The sequence below is a fragment of the Lepisosteus platostomus genome, chromosome 13 (assembly GCF_059453375.1).
Source record: "Lepisosteus platostomus isolate fLepPlt1 chromosome 13, fLepPlt1.hap1, whole genome shotgun sequence".
Classification (NCBI taxonomy): Eukaryota; Metazoa; Chordata; class Actinopteri; order Semionotiformes; family Lepisosteidae; genus Lepisosteus; species Lepisosteus platostomus.
The window spans coordinates 39,154,529-39,173,374 of NC_142623.1; the positions used below are offsets into that span (position 1 = coordinate 39,154,529).

At 38.1% G+C, this 18,846-nt stretch overlaps 1 protein-coding gene and 1 long non-coding RNA gene across 3 annotated transcripts in view; one reads left to right on the forward strand and one right to left on the reverse strand.

Annotated features, from left to right (window-relative positions):
* Nucleotides 1-535: 535 nt before the first annotated feature.
* Nucleotides 536-18,846, reverse strand: part of fat2 (FAT atypical cadherin 2) — a 59,247-nt gene continuing 40,936 nt past the window's right edge. For both annotated transcript variants that reach the window (XM_088604580.1, XM_088604581.1), the window contains exons 16-24: nucleotides 18,617-18,754; nucleotides 17,726-17,869; nucleotides 16,046-16,243; nucleotides 14,324-15,122; nucleotides 13,391-13,545; nucleotides 7,692-8,139; nucleotides 6,051-6,204; nucleotides 4,647-5,185; nucleotides 536-4,055 (exon numbers count right to left, since the gene is read on the reverse strand). In XM_088604580.1, the coding sequence (XP_088460706.1) occupies nucleotides 3,577-4,055; nucleotides 4,647-5,185; nucleotides 6,051-6,204; nucleotides 7,692-8,139; nucleotides 13,391-13,545; nucleotides 14,324-15,122; nucleotides 16,046-16,243; nucleotides 17,726-17,869; nucleotides 18,617-18,754 (3,054 nt within the window). In that variant the 3' untranslated portion in view covers nucleotides 536-3,576. The remainder of the gene's footprint in view (nucleotides 4,056-4,646; nucleotides 5,186-6,050; nucleotides 6,205-7,691; nucleotides 8,140-13,390; nucleotides 13,546-14,323; nucleotides 15,123-16,045; nucleotides 16,244-17,725; nucleotides 17,870-18,616; nucleotides 18,755-18,846) is intronic.
* Nucleotides 16,168-16,942, forward strand: LOC148650589 (uncharacterized). The gene is made up of 2 exons (XR_015926157.1): nucleotides 16,168-16,256; nucleotides 16,695-16,942. It is a non-coding gene; the product is annotated as an uncharacterized LOC148650589 (long non-coding RNA).

Sequence of the window (18,846 nt, forward strand, 5' to 3'; positions counted from 1 at the left end):
AAATAATACCAAATTCAAAGGTGTAAAGCAAATCATCTTCTCATTCTAAAAATCTCAATACAATATATAATTGCATGTATGAATATTTTCAATATTATTTTTATTAGCGTTAAAGAATTGACAAAAGTCAATTAGGCAGTTTATAAAAGTTAACTTAATTCCTCCAAGCTTTCAGATTTATTTGTAAAGCATAATATTTTTGTAATCAGTGTTAAAAAGTAAGATTTTGTAATCGTATCGTATCTATTAGAATCTACATTTTTCTGAAGTGCAAAGTTATTTTGTCGCCCTCTGGTGGACTCTATTATAAAGTGCAAGTTGCTCACTTTAAGTTCTGTAATTCTTTTGGATGGAAATGACCAATGTTTTGTTTCCTTTTTGGCCGTGGTTTGATTCTGTCTTTTGGACTAAATAAATTATCATTAATCCCCAGAATAAACTCCAATAAAATTCATATAAATACATTTTTACTTATTTATATATATTTATATTATTTATATAAAAAAGTCTTATTTTTTTAACAAAAGCCACTGAATTCTTCTGTGTAATAAAATAAAACAAGTTTATTCATTATTTTTAACAAAAAATGATACAATTCTCTCACAGAGAAACAACTTTTTTTCTTAAAATATGGGTAACCCCATTTTAAGATACAAATACATTTTAAACAAGTTTCGTTCAGAACAACTCACTGGACAACTGCGTACATCTTTAACAATGGCTTTATGTAGTTTCTTTACACTGTAGAACACAGAAAAAAACGGCAAATCACTATCACCTGCAGTTACAGACATTTACCTCCTAGAGCTGTTAAGAAAATCATTAATTTGCCCCCAACACCCCTGTCTAAACTGAATTCCACCCTCAAAGCAGCAAGCCTTTCAGATAAAACCCAAATATACTTATGTATATCCTTTCATACATGCAATAAATTATAAATCTAGCATTCCCAATTCCACAACGGTAAGGACTGACCGTATCTATTTAACAAAGTTGACCATTTATCCTACTGCACATTTACAGGCCGTGAAAAGAACAGTTTTCATGGCTTAGGAAGGATACACAATTGTACGTGGTCTGTTATACTAACACTGAAGAATGGGACTGCTGAGAATTGGGCCAAGTGAATGGTGGGACATATTGTTTTAGCATAGTCTTTATTATGCCCATTGTGAAAATCTGTTTTGTGTTTGTTGTTGGTTTGGGGGATTTTGCTTTGTCGGTCATTTGATTGATGCTAACGAAAGTGCATCAATCGGGCAGTGTAGTGGCTGGGTGATACAGTGGATCTGTGCCCATGGCTGGAAGGTTGCCGGTTGCAATAAAGTGATCTTATCTTAGGTGAATACCTGTTTGGCAGTGTAGGCCTTTCTCAGAGGGCATCTGCATGCGCAAAATTCAAATGTCCTTTCACTCAGTGCGTTAAATGATCATCAGACATTCTTGTTCATTTTGCCCACGGTTTCACATCAATTGATACATGTGAAACAGTCTATAAAAACTAATATTCCAGTCTTAAATAACCACAGAAACCCAATTTTCATGCCATTTCCAAAATACTTTTACACCTTTTTTTGCATTCACAGCCAGCTCCTCACTGAGAGTTCTGTTCACTTGGCTTTATGTAGTGTTTCTTTACACAAGTCCATCTGAATTTTAGCAGCAAAAGAAATTCTACACTTTTAAAAACAATGGACTAAGGACCCATGGCAGTCAGAAAACATTTGATCACTGCTGCAACGTTTGGAGAGGTTTTCTTAAGAGGTGCCAGCCTCTGTTCTTCGTTTTACATGCAATTCTTCTCTCAAAAGGACTGTATATCTACCATGTTTAGAAATATAATGTAGAAACAGACAGTTTATATATTTCTTTTACAAATGACGTAACAATACTTTTAATATATTTTAATCAAATGAGTTTGCCTTGATCATTTTTTGTTATAGTCCTAGTCTAAATTACTAAGTACTGTATTCATATACATCAAAAAGGCAATGCACGTTATGGTTTTCAGTAACCGAACTGAATCATACTGTATATTGGAGGAATGAAACTGTAGTTATTGTGTCTCACTTCAGCAAACGTTGGCCTCACATTAGCCTATGCCTGTAATGGATTAATGGATGATCCTATATGCAGTCTGAAGTGGGGGTGGTGGTCTGAAGCTAAACAAGAACTATTTGTTTGGTCCAATATGTGCCAGTGCTTCTTTGTGCGATGGTAGGCAGTTGCCATATTGCATAAGATTCCAGAAACTTTCTATTCCTTTAGTGGCCTGTGGGAAAGATGTGAAAGATTTTACCAATGTGAAAGATCCTGAGATGTGTGAAAATGGAGCCCAGATCAGGCAGGCATGATAAAATATATCAGGCTCCGGTTTTGTTTTTTATTTTGAGGTGGGGGGGGGGGGGGTTACTTTTCTTTTCTTTTGGACTGTATCAAAAACCAGCTAAACAAACCAAAAGAAAAATCATAAAACATAATGAGCTGCACAAAAAACAAATCTTACCCCTAATGTATTACCAAGTCTTGAGACACAATTTAATTTCCAAGAAATAAAGAAGGATATTCAGTAAACAGTTTTGGCTTTAAGTGTAACAAAGTAAATATAGCCGTTATGTCAGTCATACTGTGGCTTCTTGGGGCGATGCAATATATCAGCATTTCTACAATTCACATCAACAGGATACAAGACAACATAAATAAAATACAACTGTCTGAGACAATATAGAAATAAGTGCATAATATAAATGTACTGTACTGCAGAGGGAAGAAGTTGTGTTTTTTTTCTATAGTCTGGTATACCCTCAATCATATTTTTCTCACTAAATTAGGCATAAAATTGAGTGCTGTCTTTCTCTCTCACCTTCTTGAATGGCTGTTTTGCAACTTGATTAGGAAAATCACGGAAATGATGAGGAATTAAGAGTAAAGGACACTGTTTTTCTTTGCTTGTTCGTTTTCCCTCGCTTGCCTTATAACGGTCAATGGCAGAACTTGCATTGTTTGAAGAGAAAAAGCAGCGCTCAGCCGAGAAAGTGCAGCAATGCGCTGTCATAGAGAAGCCAGCTGCAAGTGGAGCAGCAGAAACGTCGGCAAAGCAAAGACAGACATCTTACGTAAGGAGACATGTACAAACAAATCTGTGGAATCGCCGAAAGGCAGCTGTCTGTCTGTGGGTGTGGGCCAGTTCAGACAGGGCCCTCAACCTCCCTCAGCTAACTCCCAATTTTTGTTAGAGTCCGTTAAATCGAAGGGACATCTGTATAATCCTCCAGGGACATGCTGATTGCAAGAGTAATACTTTGTTACTGACGTGCTTTACAGCCATGGCACTGATGGTTCTAGCAGCCAGTGAGCAGCTCCTTGGCCCGCCGATTCAGCCGAGACTGTGAGTTAAAACAGTCTCGCCGTTTCCAAAAAGCCATGTTTATTTACCTTGTCCTCGAAGCAAAATTCCACTCAGTTCTGAAATGCGTCAGGTGGCACGAAGACAGCATGTTCTTGCCAGCTGCTGAACATGCCCTGGAAAGGGTGTTAAACGAGCAGATCACGAGCCTGTGACTGTTCAGTGGGACGTTAAAACATGACCTCCTCACAGCTCCCGTAGTCACTCTCTACCATGTCGGATCCCTCGTACGTCCTGGGGGTGCGCAGAGGAGCCCCTGTGTGTGGCAGGGTATTGCAGTCTGCGTAGGAGGGCTGTGCCACACTGAGGCGCATGTTCAGTCTGCGGTAACCATTCCCAGACACGTTCTCGAGACCTTGCACGTGCTCCGTAGGGTAGTAGCTGATGGCAGTGTATTCATTCAGACACTGGGGGGCCGGAAGGGGCAACCCGTCAGGCCCGAGAAAGTCATCCAGGTTCTGGTTGCTGTAGCAAGGGGGCAGGGGGGCCCGTCGGTCATAGCGCTCGAGGGGGAAGGGGAAGCCCCCGAAACGAGCTGCCCTTCTGGGGTCCATGGAGGGCACCGCAGGGTAGGAGTCTTCCACTATGTCGAACTGAGGAAACTCCCTGGCTGATGGGGGGCAGTAGTAGTCGTTGTCTCCAGGATAAACTGCGAAGGAAAAGAGAGCTGATACGGTCGTTTTCTAAACATAGAAAGTAAGAAATCGTTGCTATACATGTTTGATTTACTGCCAATAGCACATTTATAAATATAAGTTTTCCACCCCAATTATACCAAGGACAATAATAGCTTTATAATAAGAATCGCATTTAAAAAATACTATTTAAGACATTCAAATATTTTCCTTTTGCCCACTACCTGGGAAAACAAAAGATAAGGAATTATTCTACCATCTGTAATGTATCTTTTACAAACACTATGTGTTTTGCATTGACATGGTCGCAAACAGGTTTGAGATTCTTCTTCTTTTGACTATCTTGGACTCCTGTTCAAAAAAAGCGTTCATTAGTATATACAGGAAATGTGAAAAAAATCTAATGTTGGATGTTTTACTTCTGAATTGTATGTGTATGTTTTCACGATTTTATGCCTCAAGCGTGAAGGTCATATATTGTTGTACAAGTTTAAACTCTAACTTTGTCTACCAAGTCCCAAGGACTTTTTCATTTTCTCACATAAATTAAATGGCATGGGGGAAAACCTAGAAACATGCAGGAATTAGTAACGGTGTGAGCTCACCATCATAGTCCAGCTCCCAGTTGTTTTTCAGGACGGATTCGTTATCAGAGCTGGAAGGAGGGGGTGGGGGGAGGTTTGGAGCCACACTGCAGACCACAGCCCCTCTCACTTTCTGATTCGGACCCCCGCCAACTGTGCTGAATTCATTTTGGCCACGGGTCTTCAGCGGGTTGTCTTGGTCAAGGTTATTGTGGGGCTCAGCCATTATGTTCATTTCAATCGGAGGCACCTCCTGGGTATCTCCCACTAGGCTCTTGGCCACTTTCGGGTGGAAGTAACCGTTTGAATTCTGCGTGCTTATGGGCTTGTGCTTCCTCCTCTGGAGGTAGCGCTTGCGTAGGAAGATGAAAGCTCCAACCAGCAGGAGGACCCCCAACAAGGCAGCACAGATTTCAATAATTTCTCTCACTCCCAGTCTGTCGGATATCACTGGCAGGGAATTCACACATTCGTGCCTTGGCGGCTCGCCTGCAGATACCTTACATTCAAAACCTGCCTCGCACGGATTTGGAGAGCACACATCTATGTGACTTTCACACCTGTAAATAAACCAACAAATAAAGATGGTTGGTTTGGTGTCTTTTAGTATCTACATCTTAGATTTTGTGCAGTATGACAGTTTTTAAGAAGTGAATAAAATTACATTTCTAAAGCAATTCTGAAATGAGCCTCTTCATGTGACATTTTCAAAATCATTTTTCTTTCACTGCACGTGGAATCCACCGTTATTCAAGACATTCATGTTGATGTAGACTAAAATAGCTGGCAAAAAATAAAATAATCACTACAGAGCCTCTAAAACCAGGACAATTAACCTCCCAGAAAAAGGATTTATACTGTTGTTATGTGTCTGACCATCTCAAGTTTCAGGATAATTAAGTTAAATAAAAAGAGTGAAATTATGAGTTATAATACAGTAATTACTAAACTCTGTTCCTATAGCTATGCAAACAAATTAGAAAATATTTTTCTCTATGTAAAATGACCAGTCGCTATCCTTCTTTTGTAAGTAAAACATTTGAAAATCCAGCTAAAAAAGAACTGCTGGTACTTGGTAGCAAAAGCAAACTCTCCAATTAACCCAACAAGAAGTGTCAACTTCTGACAATTTAGAAGTGACACTCAAATAAAACAAGCATATTAACAGTATCAATTTAATATGGAAAAGGCGGAATTATAAATAAACACTGGGGTGCAAAAAAAAAACTACTTTCTCCTGATAAGTGCACTTTCTCAAATGAAATAAAATGTTACCCTTTCATCTATATAAATGCCTTTTAAAATGCATTTTCAAAGGTTAAACGAGTTGCACTGGTGAGACAACACCATCTCTGCACAGCATCCTACAGCATAATTAAGCAGAATTGGGGATTGTTTTTAAATCCAAACTTATACGTGTCCCACCTGCTTCCTGTGTTTTGCTCTGGGCAGTGGCAGATGTAACCTTGACCTTCCGCCACACAGACACCTCCATTTGCGCATGGCTGAGACTGACAGGGATCATTATCTGCCTCGCAACGAGAGCCAAAGTACTGTGGAGGGCAGCTACACTGGAACTCTTGAAACACAAACAAAAAAAGAGACAAAACATCAAAGCAGTGTGTCTTCCATATTTGACTTTAAAATGCTGTTTACACTTGGTATGAGTCACAGTTTGCCATCTTTTCCCAGTTGATTAACATTTCCTTATACCTGAGGCACGGCTTTGAATTCTCACTTAATAGCAGCATTAATGACCCTAGAGAACAATTTCGTTTTTCTAGAGACTACAGAAAGGAGTTACATGGGAAGTAGTTTTCTTAGAAGCATTTGAATGGTTTGTCAAAGCAGTACATAATCCAATCTGGTTACATTATAAATCTGTTATACCACGAAAAGGTGGAAACAAACAATCTTTTCAGTTTTAACTTAAAAATAGGACTGTTAAATGTATTCTAGCTCACCCCACCTTCCAGTTGTGCTACAAGTGACTTTGTTCTTACGATAATACGGTTAGGATTGGTATATATTCATTATTATATTTTTGCTGGACTCAAAAAAACACAAATTTGCAACTAAGATAGTTGTTTCAGTAGAGCATGACACCTGTGGCTGTGGGCTGTATTACCCTGTATTAAAAGTTAAAAGTTGTCAAGTAATAGCTGGTTTAGTTATGTGCTTGTGTGCGTGGATTAACAGTAAACTGAAAGTGGCCTCAAATGACTTAATTAAGTTGCAGCAGGAGAGATATAACTTTTTAGCCTTTGACCAAAAAGATGTTATGGGCACTCACGTTTACTGAAAAATATCCTATTACTTAAATGTATTTATGTGTCAGTGCTGTGATATTAGTTCTAAAAAGTGAAGAACATATTTTAAATTGCTAACCACAGACAGTTTTTGGACAGTTATAATAAGCAGATTAACACAGCCTCTTTAGATGTACATGCCAGTATATAATTACAGCATTTTGCAAGCAACAGCAGCAAAAATATAGATGTTGAAAAGTAAAAAGTATAGTATAGTATGATATAGTACAGTTAGCCATTCAAAAATGGGAATGTGTCCTATGTAAGGTGATGGAAAGGGTTAAAAGCATCTTGGAGCTAATAGCTTCTCTATTAGTAGAGAAAGTGCTTGAGGAGTAACAGAAGTTGTCAAAGAGGATTTGCGGAGCTGAAATTGTGCTGGATTTAAAAATAATGCTCAAGGACTAGTGGGGAGTGGATATCTGGGGTTGTAAATAAGCTGTCTTTGTTCGGTGATATCTTTGCCTTAATGCCTTATCGCACAAACATGTTAACTACTCCCTTGGGGCGGTATCACTCCTCAGGAAATGCTTCCTCATCTGTGCTTGTTTTTGTGTAACTGCTTGACTAGTTAAATGGGAAAGTCCCGGCTTGTACTTTGAATTGACTACGGCTTTTGTGAGTGAGCAATTCCTGTACGCATGCATAATTAACTCACTGCGCCTTTCTCACAAACAAACCTGACCGAAAGTGTGGATTTTCTACAGAGGACATACTAACAGTTAAACGTCCAGGTATACTCATCTCACTGTCTCACCTCCATTAGATTGAGTCATGCAGGTTCCTCCATTCTGACACGGTTCAAAGGAACAGCTTTCTGTCGGGGAGCAGCACTGATAGATTCCAGTCACCCTTCTTACTCCGCCCATGAGTGCATCACCTCCCACACCTGTCCTTATGGCTTCTCCGTTGAGCTCCAGGGCGTCCAGGCAGCCCTTGAACCCCCGGGCAGGTGTGTCCACTGGGGCGGGCAGGACTGGCCCACCGAAGACCAGTGGGCTCTTGCCCCGGAGCAGGCTGCAGGGCTCAGTCAGCGTGATGGCTGAGGAGTGCAGCTTGTCCAGAGTTACCCGCAGCACAGTGCTGTTCACCTCCAGAAGGACCTGGTGCCAGCGGCCATCTGAAATGGGGACATTCCTCACACCCAGAACTCCGGGAAGGCCATTCCCACAGCTGTACTTAAATTTGAGCTCCTTGTCAACAATCTGCAGGAACAAATATATATAAATATATTTTTGTGTGTGTGTGGATTTAATATATATGCTTTAAGAAAGAAATGAGTGGATACAAAGTATATGTGTATACATGTACATAACATATACACCGTAGATCCATGGACAACTATTAATTGATTGAACGGCAAAGGTGGTGCTATTTAAATGATTCAGATCTGTACTTTGTATCAGTCCTGAGGTAGGCCTTTGAGATAAGTTTCCTTCAATCCTTTTTCAATACCCACCACAGAGCCACAGTCAACCTTAATCTAACCCAGCGGACAATGGTCGCAAGGCAGAAAACATCCTAGATGAGGTGTCAGTCCATAACAGGGCTCACTCCTGTGATGATTCAGGGACACCTAACAACCTAGACAGCAGGCCATTGCTATTGTAAGTGCCCTGCGACTGTGTTAAGCTTTAAAAATAGATGTTAAGAAGCAAGTATAAAACTAAAAGAAAATTGACATCATTTTTTAGTGCTATCTGTTTGGTGAAATTGAAGGTTTACTCAACATTCTGGTCCTTTTGAACTGGACTTGACTTGAACCTGTTGCATCAGACTGACTGTTTCTGTTTAAAATGGACGTTCAGGCAGACGTTACTAATGCAGTTTCACTGACAGAATAAGCAGAAGAGATCAACACCATGTCATTACACACTTGTCAGACTAGTATGTGATTTCAGGTAATTGCTGTTTCAAGTCTTTGTGTTTAAATAATAATAAAATTTTTGTTTTTGCTTTGACATGCTCCCAGGCTTATCCTAGATGATGTTTTTGCAACACATGTGCTTAAACTTACAAATGAAATACCAATACACTAGAATAATTAATTACTAACAATTATCTTAAGATAATATATGATAAACAATTACTATTAAAGTACAGCTTTTTCAGCTATTGTGTAGGACATAATATTCCATTTGATTAAAGAATACATGTTCTGACCTCATAGACAAATATGTATTCAAATCATGCTATTAATGATTTCATTTTTTAACAATGTTATGTTTTTGTTAAAAATAGTCCATTATAATTATTATTAAAATAACATTTTTACATCAACCAAATAGATTTATTTAAGATATGAGTCTATAAAATAATTTGTATTTATATTGGAACATGACTTATAGTGTTTACTTTTCAGATTTTGATTTTAAAGTAAATTTTTGCCAATGACTGTATTTCTATTTCTACTTATATTTCATGAGTATGTGGAAATTTCAATATATATATATATTGCTATAAAAGCCTTCTGAGAATTATGTAAGGGAAGGAAAAGCAGGGGGGACACAGGAATGTGGCAGGTTGCATTTGCATGCTCTCTCCATGTTCAGGAAGATTAATTAAGTGCTTTCCTCCCACCTTCCAAAGACATTCTGATTGGGTTTGACTAGTTTTCCGAAATAAGGTATTCCCTCTGTGCCCCGTTAGATGGGTATCCCGTTCAGGGGTGTCCTCAGACACAGTCTGAGCCCTGTGATTTACTCTGTTGTGACCCTCATCAAGACAACAGCTTTAACGACAAGGCATGGCTGGGAAATTAAGCTGCAGGGACATACTGATGTGTTTTGATCTGCAGTTGACTTACTGATCTCGTAAAGATTTGTCTTAGAACATCCTCTACAGAAAGAAGGGAGCCATCTGATGTACATACAGTGCATCTGCTTTAAATGGTATGAACATGAAATTGGCAGACATCCCCTCCTGCAAATATTTAATACTTATTACTTAAGAGTGCAAGTGTTCCATGTTATCCTCACATTACTCCACTTCATTATTTGTAAGCAATATGGGCTGAACATGTAAAATATTAGATTTGAAAACTGTTAACATTTTTGGCATTGTGAAAATTTTGGGGATTTAGGGCATTTTTATCTCACGAGTTGATAAGGAAAACAATTTCCAAAGGCCTACTATGGCATTATGGAAATACAAATATATTGGCCACAGATAACCTTAGCTAAGTGGATATGATGCCAGCTGTTAGTGCCATTAAAAGGAAATGGATTGTTTTGTTTTATCCTTTACATAATGACCAAAGATTCCATCTGTTTAGAAAAGGACAAGCTCCACAGAGACGTATATTATATAAGAGTTATACATCTGTCACTCCCTGAGATGTAAATTGTAGTGTAAATATCTCTCATTGTTATGGAACACATCTTCTTCAGCATCCATGTTCCCCGTTAATGACTAGATTTCAGATGGTACCTTTTATAAATAGTGTATTATAGGATTTCTTCATAGATACAGCACTTTCTTGCATTCTTTGCTTCTGTTCCTGGGACAATTATGTTCTTTGACATACTAAGGAATGTGCCCAGTCTCCATGTCACAGATAACCTTCATGGAGGCAGGAAGAAGCCCACACAGTAAATCAGCCCTCTTCAGAGTTCATTGTAATGTACATGACTTAACGGGAGATTGTAAGGGACAATGAAACAATCATTTCAAGAGCTATTTTGTAAAATGTATTTTTTATCCACATAGTTAAGGACACTAAGAGAACAAGAAACATATTGTCAAGTGTTCAGAAATACATGTCCTGCTTAAGAATTTCCTTTAAAATGTTTTTAAAAGGGTCAATCAGTTTGAACACGAAAGACCTTAACGCACAGCCTGCAAAAGTCAAGGATTTTGCTTTGAATGCCTTGTATTTGATTAGTTTGACATTTCCCAAGTACACAGATTCTGAAATACTAAAACTAGTTTTTCTAACCGCAAACTACAAAAAAGTGTAACTATACTAAACTTTCACCAGACGTAAAATCACAGAGAAAGAATAGATTAACAAAATTGAAAATAAATTCCTGCTCTTAAGACTGCTTCTTCCCCATTTTTGGTAGTTTATGATCTTTTCTAAAATGTACGAACATCTTATATAGAGTATATCTTATTCTTGAGTAATACAGTATGTCATCTACTGCAAACCAAATGAATTTGAGCTTGTTCCTTTATCCTGACATATCCCTAAAATAACTTATTGTTAAATCTGATGACCATGCATTGCCATTACTATTTGTTCTAACAAATAAAAAAACATTAATTGATTTTCATAATTAAAGGAATAATATCATGATAATAGAAGTATCTATAGGCAAACAGTATGATTACCAGTACTGATTACCAATATGTTGATGAGCAATAATTCCTCTTATCAAGCATTTTACACACATCATGAATAACCTTGCAATCCTTCCAAATATATCCACACCAAGCAATATTGTATCCTTTTCCAAATCTAGAACAGATAAAAACAATGCTGCACCTCTTTCATAGCATCAATAGTTTAAATACAAAATAAATACAGCAGCCCTTTTGGAAAAGGAACAGCAGTATTTACTGCTGTTTTCTGTGTTGGAGAAAGCATCTTCTAAAAATGAGGAAAGCTTGTTGAAGCAGGGACAATAATTGTTTGCCCTCAGGCTTAGGCAGCTGATATACAGTATAATTGTCGTGTAATATAAGCTCAGGTGGCAGTTTCTCTTATTAAGGATATACAACACCCACACACATTTACACATTCTGATGCACAGTACTGTATATCTATAAAATCAGGTGTGAAGAGGGCTTCACAGCCAAAGAGTTTTTTTTTGTCTTTTCAGGTGGAATTATACTCCATTTGTTCTTTTGCAGCTTGCATACTGACAGCTCTCCACTCTGACCTATATGTCTAATATATTTGTGTGTACTGAGTGTATACTGAGCATACCGTCACACTTGGACAACACCCCTTCTTTGGCCGCCTCAGCGAGGTGTTGTGAATTGGGGTGTCTCGGACGGTGGCCATTCTTTGATACCATACCACTGATACTGTACCAGATATCGCTGGCAGTGAAACACCACAGTTGTCAGAGAAAGGAAACCCTGACATGCTCTCCCATTCTAAGATAAGACTACAGTACACAGAAGTGCTTAAGCACACTAATGACAAATGGCAAACTGAATCTAATGAACAAAAACCTACTATACTGATGCCTTTGAAGTTTCTGTTGAAAGACCAGGCACTTAAACCAAATAGACTCTAACCACATCTTTTCTTTTCTACATTGAAAAAAGATGATATGAATCAATATTACCTATTAGTTACTACCTGCAAATGACACCTCCCACCATAGATTTGCACAGCTGCATACAGTACCTTGCTAACAAAAGCCTGTTCATCTTTTCAAGAGAGCATGAACTCAGGATCATTGTATTGTGAAAGCACATGCATTTCATCAGCTGAAAGTAGTTCATGCGTACTTACCGAGATTAATTTGTGACTGAAATATTGGAAGTCACTTTACCCTGATTTAAGAAACTCCTCAGTGAAACATTTTACACAACACTACATACATAAACAAACAATTATGTGCTCTTACTCATCTACTGAGCATGATATTACATGCTAAACTTATAAGTATCCAGTTTTCAGGTTTTCCAACAAAAACAAGTTTTTTTCCTTGTTTAAATTGCAGGTTACTATGGTTTTCTATCTAAAGCTGTCAGAGTATTTAGGTGTGGTGAAAAGATGAAACAACCTAAGTTAAAATTTCACAAGAAAAGCATGAGTAGTTTTAAGTGGGTAGTGGCTTTATGGGATGCCCACACACTGAGAACATGATAGAAACTTTGTAGATGTCATGTCAGATTATAAAATAAAATCCCAAGGATCAAACTATGGGAAAATCTTATCCAACTTCAAGCCTGGAACAAGATGATTCACAAAAGTGTTTAACCTGAATGCATAGGAAAGAAGAATTTGTGGAGAAAAAATGTATTCAATCACAAGATAAATAAGAAAAAGTGATGATTAATGCAGCAGACAGGTTATAAGAAATTGATGTTAACACAGTTGTGGTGCAAAAAAATGTTGTATTTGTACACTGTTTTTTTTTTAACTTGGAAAAGAAGAAAGGTGGAATAGTGGATTAAAAGGTGCATAGTGATTTTGATTTTTATAACCCTGACGAAGAAAACATGATAAAATTATGTCATTAAGGTGATTACTTTATGTCATTAATTCATCAGTTTCCTCTTCGGGATCAATAAAGTCTTATCTATCTATCAATCAGTTTTCAACTATGTCATTGAGGGCAGTCTGTCTTTGGTAAAGGAAATTAAATGAGGAAAAGAATTGTTTCATGTTATTTATAAAATTATTTGTTAGTATTATTTTAGACACGGAACATCAGAAAGAAACATCAAGAAATCAATGATCAATGATCAAGATAAATGATTAAGAAAGATTATTACCTCCAATGATCCTACATGCGTTCCATTGGTTGTCATGACAAGCCCGTGCTGCTGATAGGTTTTGATACGAAGAGTCAGCTTCAGCTTACTATTCTCAGCGTCCTCGTGGTAATGGTATTTAAGGAAGCTGTTTCCATTGAACATAATTGCTGATTCTGAGACACAGAACATGAAACATCATTTGATTTGTTATTTTTTTACATAGAGAAACATGAATGTGCAACTTAAACAATGCTAGAAGCCACCCTGGAAATAACACTACTGTACTTGACATTAACTAGTACAATTACGATCAATGGTTTAATGGACTCTAGGAGTTGTAACAGTGGCAACGTCACCTTTGAAACAAGTCTATCAAGTCATTACGATTTATACTATTATATCTGGTACTATGAGCTTAATGTTTTACATTCTGCACTCTGATTCCTTTCTATATGTAGCATTTAACTGTTTTGTGCCTTTTTCTATATTAGTATCTGGAATGTGACCTCATCTCCACTTAGGGTAATTGCTCAGTCACAGAGTATCTTAATTTACTACTTCAGGATACAAAAGTCCCTGGAAATATTCAAGTGCTATGATCGTTACTTGTACTCCTACAACAACAAGTTATAAATCATGATTTCAAAATTTTAGTAACGATGTGTGATAATAAACAATGAATAATAAACACTTTGCTAACACCCAAAGATGCTGATAGAAACACAAAATCCCCACTCAATTTTACATATAACATTAAACAATAAGTCAAAGTCAAAAGACCTTTACGTCTATTATTTGCCTTTTCCTGTATTTGTAGTTGGAACTACCAAATTGTGGCAGCTGATATTGTGAAAACATTTTTTTTAAAGTACAGTACACATGCTCCCTTTCCTCAATATGTCTATCATCCTGCAGGTAAACTGGGATTGCACAAAAAAAAAATTCCCATACCATTACATGAGCACACTATCTCCCATGAGTGCTGAGGGGTTATGAAGCTTGTGCTTTCTGTCGTGTAGGTCGAGTTGGTCTCCTTAGACATGCGGACAGTGGACTTACAATCTCGTGATGGGCACCCAGGTTCCATGCAAGAACCATGATTGACCTCCATTATACTGATACCGAGAGAATCCTTAATGCCTGGGACTATACTCGAGAGCTTCTCTCTGGACAAGGGTGACAAGCTACCATGCTGTCTCCAGACCAGGAGCACGTCCAGGAATTCAGAGTTTTGATCATGCTGGAGACTGGCAACGTGGATCCTCTTGCTTTGAATGTTGAACATGTCCCCCAGAAAGTGCTGCAGGTTCCACCAGTGGTCTCTAATAAACGCCTCTGGCGTCATCTGATCGAGGCGGAGTGTGATCCCCTGATCCAGGACCTGCTGAGTGGCACCCCAGACATGAACTTGAACTGCAGTCCGGGTAGTGAACTTCCCATCAGAGATGGTCACATTCAGTATGTACTGTCCCGGTTCCAAGACATCTTTTACTGTGATTTTTCCATTCGCAGTGTCGACCTCAAAGCGCTTCTTGATTGCCGATTCTGAAATCAATTTATAGGAGAGGACATCATGGAGATCTCGGTCAGCTGCGTGGATGTTTCCAATAACACTGCCCACAAATACCTTGTCCACTGTGGTTATAAAGACCTCCAGCGGCACAGCAGAGGGAGGGTATTTGCTCTGTTCAGTGACGCTAAGTTTTATCAAACATGTAGAGGAAAGTGGAGGGTAGCCACTGTCTGTCACCTGCGGAGGTACAAGGAAAATCGAGTTACAATTGAAACTCACATATACGTTTATATGCATAACTGAAGGATTAACTGAGTTAATTTTCGTTGTTTACATAAACAATAAGGCGGTAATTTTTAGTTCTAATTGTGAGGTATGACATAACAAAGGTAGAAAAGCCAAAACAGTACTAACTTTACTGAAAACAAAAGAAAGTAAGTCATATGCTAATATGTCCACTCCGGTGTTAGAAATAGTAAAAGACTGTGTAAGTATGAGTTCTTCCTTGTTGACAGTTAAAATATTTTTGATTACAGATAGTGATTGCTTTTGGAAAACACACATCTCCAAAAGAAATTGAAAAAATACTTTTTTGTTTTCCTACCTAGCACTTAAAACACCATTTCCACCCTAATTTATCCTTCTGAGAATTCTGCTTATTTATTCATTGATTCTCCAGGATCCAGGCTATCATGCATGAGAAGTGCAGAGAATGAATCACAGTGTGGCTTTTAATAAATTGCTAGTTTTTGACATGTGATAAGCACGCCATTTACTTGGCATTCACATGCACCTTTTGAAGTTTGCAATGGTTAATTCTAGAAAACATTCTTTAGATTGTGGAATTTATGCAAGTGTTTTTAGAAATATTTTCATGGGAATTTCAATATAGAATTGGAATATAATATTCAGTATAATAAATTGAATTAAATATTGATATAAATCTTAATGACATATTATCTTTAGAAGGCACAAAAGATAGAGATTAATGACAACTCAGTATAATTTACTTATTAAAATGAACTCTTATCTAAAACATTCAATATAACCATGAGAAATAAATACAGTACTTTCTATTTGATTCAGCTGATTTACAGTTTTTAATGTAATGAAGTGGAAGAGTGGAAAAAAAGGTTTCTCTTCCCATGCCACTTTCTTACCTGAACTTCCAGGAGGTACATCTCTCGAAGTTTCTTCCTCAGGATACTAGCAGTTGAGACCCGTCCACCTTGGTCAACTTGAAAATGCTTTCCTTCATTCCCAGACACAATTCGGAAGGAGAATGGAGGCCCGTTTTGCTGTGTGTCTCTGTCAGTCACCACTAGTTGCAAAATGCTGCTGCCAACTGGATCACCTTCCTGCCAATTAACAGTTAAGTACTTTAGTAAAAAATTGCAAATGTAACGTTCAACCCTTTTCTCCTCAAGCACATTCTAGGGTCTGATAAGTTCTGCCACTTATTTTTGTGAAATTACAGTGTTGTTCTGTTGTAATCACTAATTAATTTTTTGGCTGACACTTTTATTTGAAGCAACCTATATTTGTACCCATTTATACAGCTGGGCATTTTATGGGAATAATTCATGTGGAAAAAAAACAACCTAAATGAAACAACAGCAGAGTCAGCATACTGTAACCTTTCATTTAGCCCAGTACCATGACCACAACTCCTCACTGCTGACCATAGCTAAACATTAACTTTTATATGTCACTTGTGGGATGATTGTAAAGAGACCCCCCTTTTCTGTAATATTTTGTAATTACCTAATAGGTTATATGCTGATAACTTTCTGTTGTGTTTCTGTTCAGTTTTACACTTGCCCAGGAAGCTCCTGTTCACTGAATCTGAAGAAAAACACCTACAAAACCTAAATTCAATGCCTGACCTACATACTGTACTACTGCTTTCCTTTGCTTTGGAGAGAAAAATATGCTTTACACGTCTCAAGTGTTTTTTACAAGTCACTGTCTGTGTCATAAGAGAAATATGAAAATGCCTCGGTATATGCTAAATGACATTTCTTTGAAAAAGGAAAATAAATGGATGTCTGACAATGTCTGCAATTGCTTTTTGGGGTAATATAGGAAACCTGAGCAGTTTCACGAACTGCATGTTGATTAGAACCCATTTTTCTTTTTCAAGTTAAAATGATGATAATGCTTACACCTTGTGTCGCTTATTGTAACCACTATATTTACAAGACATACTGTAAGCACAGAGTCTAAAAAGGAAACCAAAACTTGAATAATTCATTAACCACTTAACATTTCAGTTTAAGACCCAATAATGTTTCCTAGTAAAATAAATCAAAGAAAAGGTTTAAATAATTAAAACACTCAACCCATAATTCAGAAGAAAAATACTAAGAACAGTTTCCTTAGGCAACGTTTTCCCCAATCAATTCTATTTCTACTATTCGGACTCAGTGATTAAACCGTTTTGCTGATTCTTCCAACTGAATCAATACAGTTGAAAGCTGAGTTTGAGAATTGTGAATGGAACAAAAAGCAGCAGAGGCCTGTTAATTGCAACACAGTCTTGACAAACACCCTTGAAATGCATAATGAATTACGCTAGAGGTAAATGTGGTCTTTCAAAGGCTTGCTCTTAAAACATCAGAGAAATCCACCTAATGAAAAAAACTGTAGATCTCTGAGCTTAGCGGCTAAATGCTAAATAAGAACACTAAGATGAAATAGGAACCATACTACATCACAAGGTTTCTTCAGGCTATTTCATACTAATCCTTGCAGTATGCCTTTAAACTATGAATGTACACATACTTCTGACATTCTGACAGTATAAGCCTGTGTCCACCAAATGGATAACTCTTTGTTACCTGAATAGCCAGGCTGTGGTTGAGTTGGGAGAACACAGGAGGATTGTCATTGACATCAGAGACCTTCACGGTCACCTGGACAGCACTAGACAGTGGAGGTTCTCCACTGTCTGCAGCAAGAACTGTCAGAGAATAATGGGTGATCTGTAGGGAAAAAATAAAACCAAAAACAAATCTGTCAGCGTGCAACTGCAGTTTGTTAGGTCTGTGTTCCAAATTGATAAAATTAGAAACTGGGTTTTAAATTGTTTTAAGCCCCACTGAAGCCTGATTACATACATTTAACTTACCTGCAATGTATTTTGTAAAATCTAAAAGATTATATGCTCTTAATATTTAAATTGACCATTAACATTTTAAAAAGTCTTCATTTTCATACTAGACACTAGAGGTTAAAGAAGTGTGTCATTATGCGGGGGTGTGTTCAGTGTGCAAGCGGAGCCCTGGATAGGGACAGTGGAGGAAAAGTTTAGCCTGACCCGGTGGAAGATATACAGCCGGACAAGTGAAAAAAAAAAGAAAAGAAAATGGAAGAAGAAACGACGGCCTAACGCTCGCGTTACAATCGCCTCCGGGACTGGCCCTGGAAGGTTCTCCCCTTGTGGGGGCCTGCGCCTCCCTCCGGGGAGGCGCTCAGTGTGTCTTAAAGGGCTGTGGCTCGTCATTAATTAGCCGGGACAGCTGTGGTTGTTACGGCTACGTGTCGCCCTTAATCCAGGGCTCGCCTCCACACAGAACACCCCTCCGTGTAATGCCACAGAAGATTTGAAGCAAGAAAGTAGGACAGTAGGACATTGCACAGTAGAATACGTGTCCTTCTACACAGCACAAGACATATAAGAGGGGTAAAATGGCTGAGTGGTGGGGATCCTCAGTGTTTCTTGACCTCACCTCCTCCCGATCCAGGTGCCGGATGACCCGGATCTCCCCGCTGGCTGGGTCCATGCTGAACTGCTGCCATGGATCGCCGCTAACGATTGAGTATTGGATGCGGTTGTTCAGGGGCCCATCAAGGTCATCAGCTGAAACCTTGAAGAAGAGCACAGAATTGCCAGCTGAGTGAACAAAGAGAACGAGTCTAATTCTCATGACATCTTGCTACTATAGTCCAAGTATTGTTG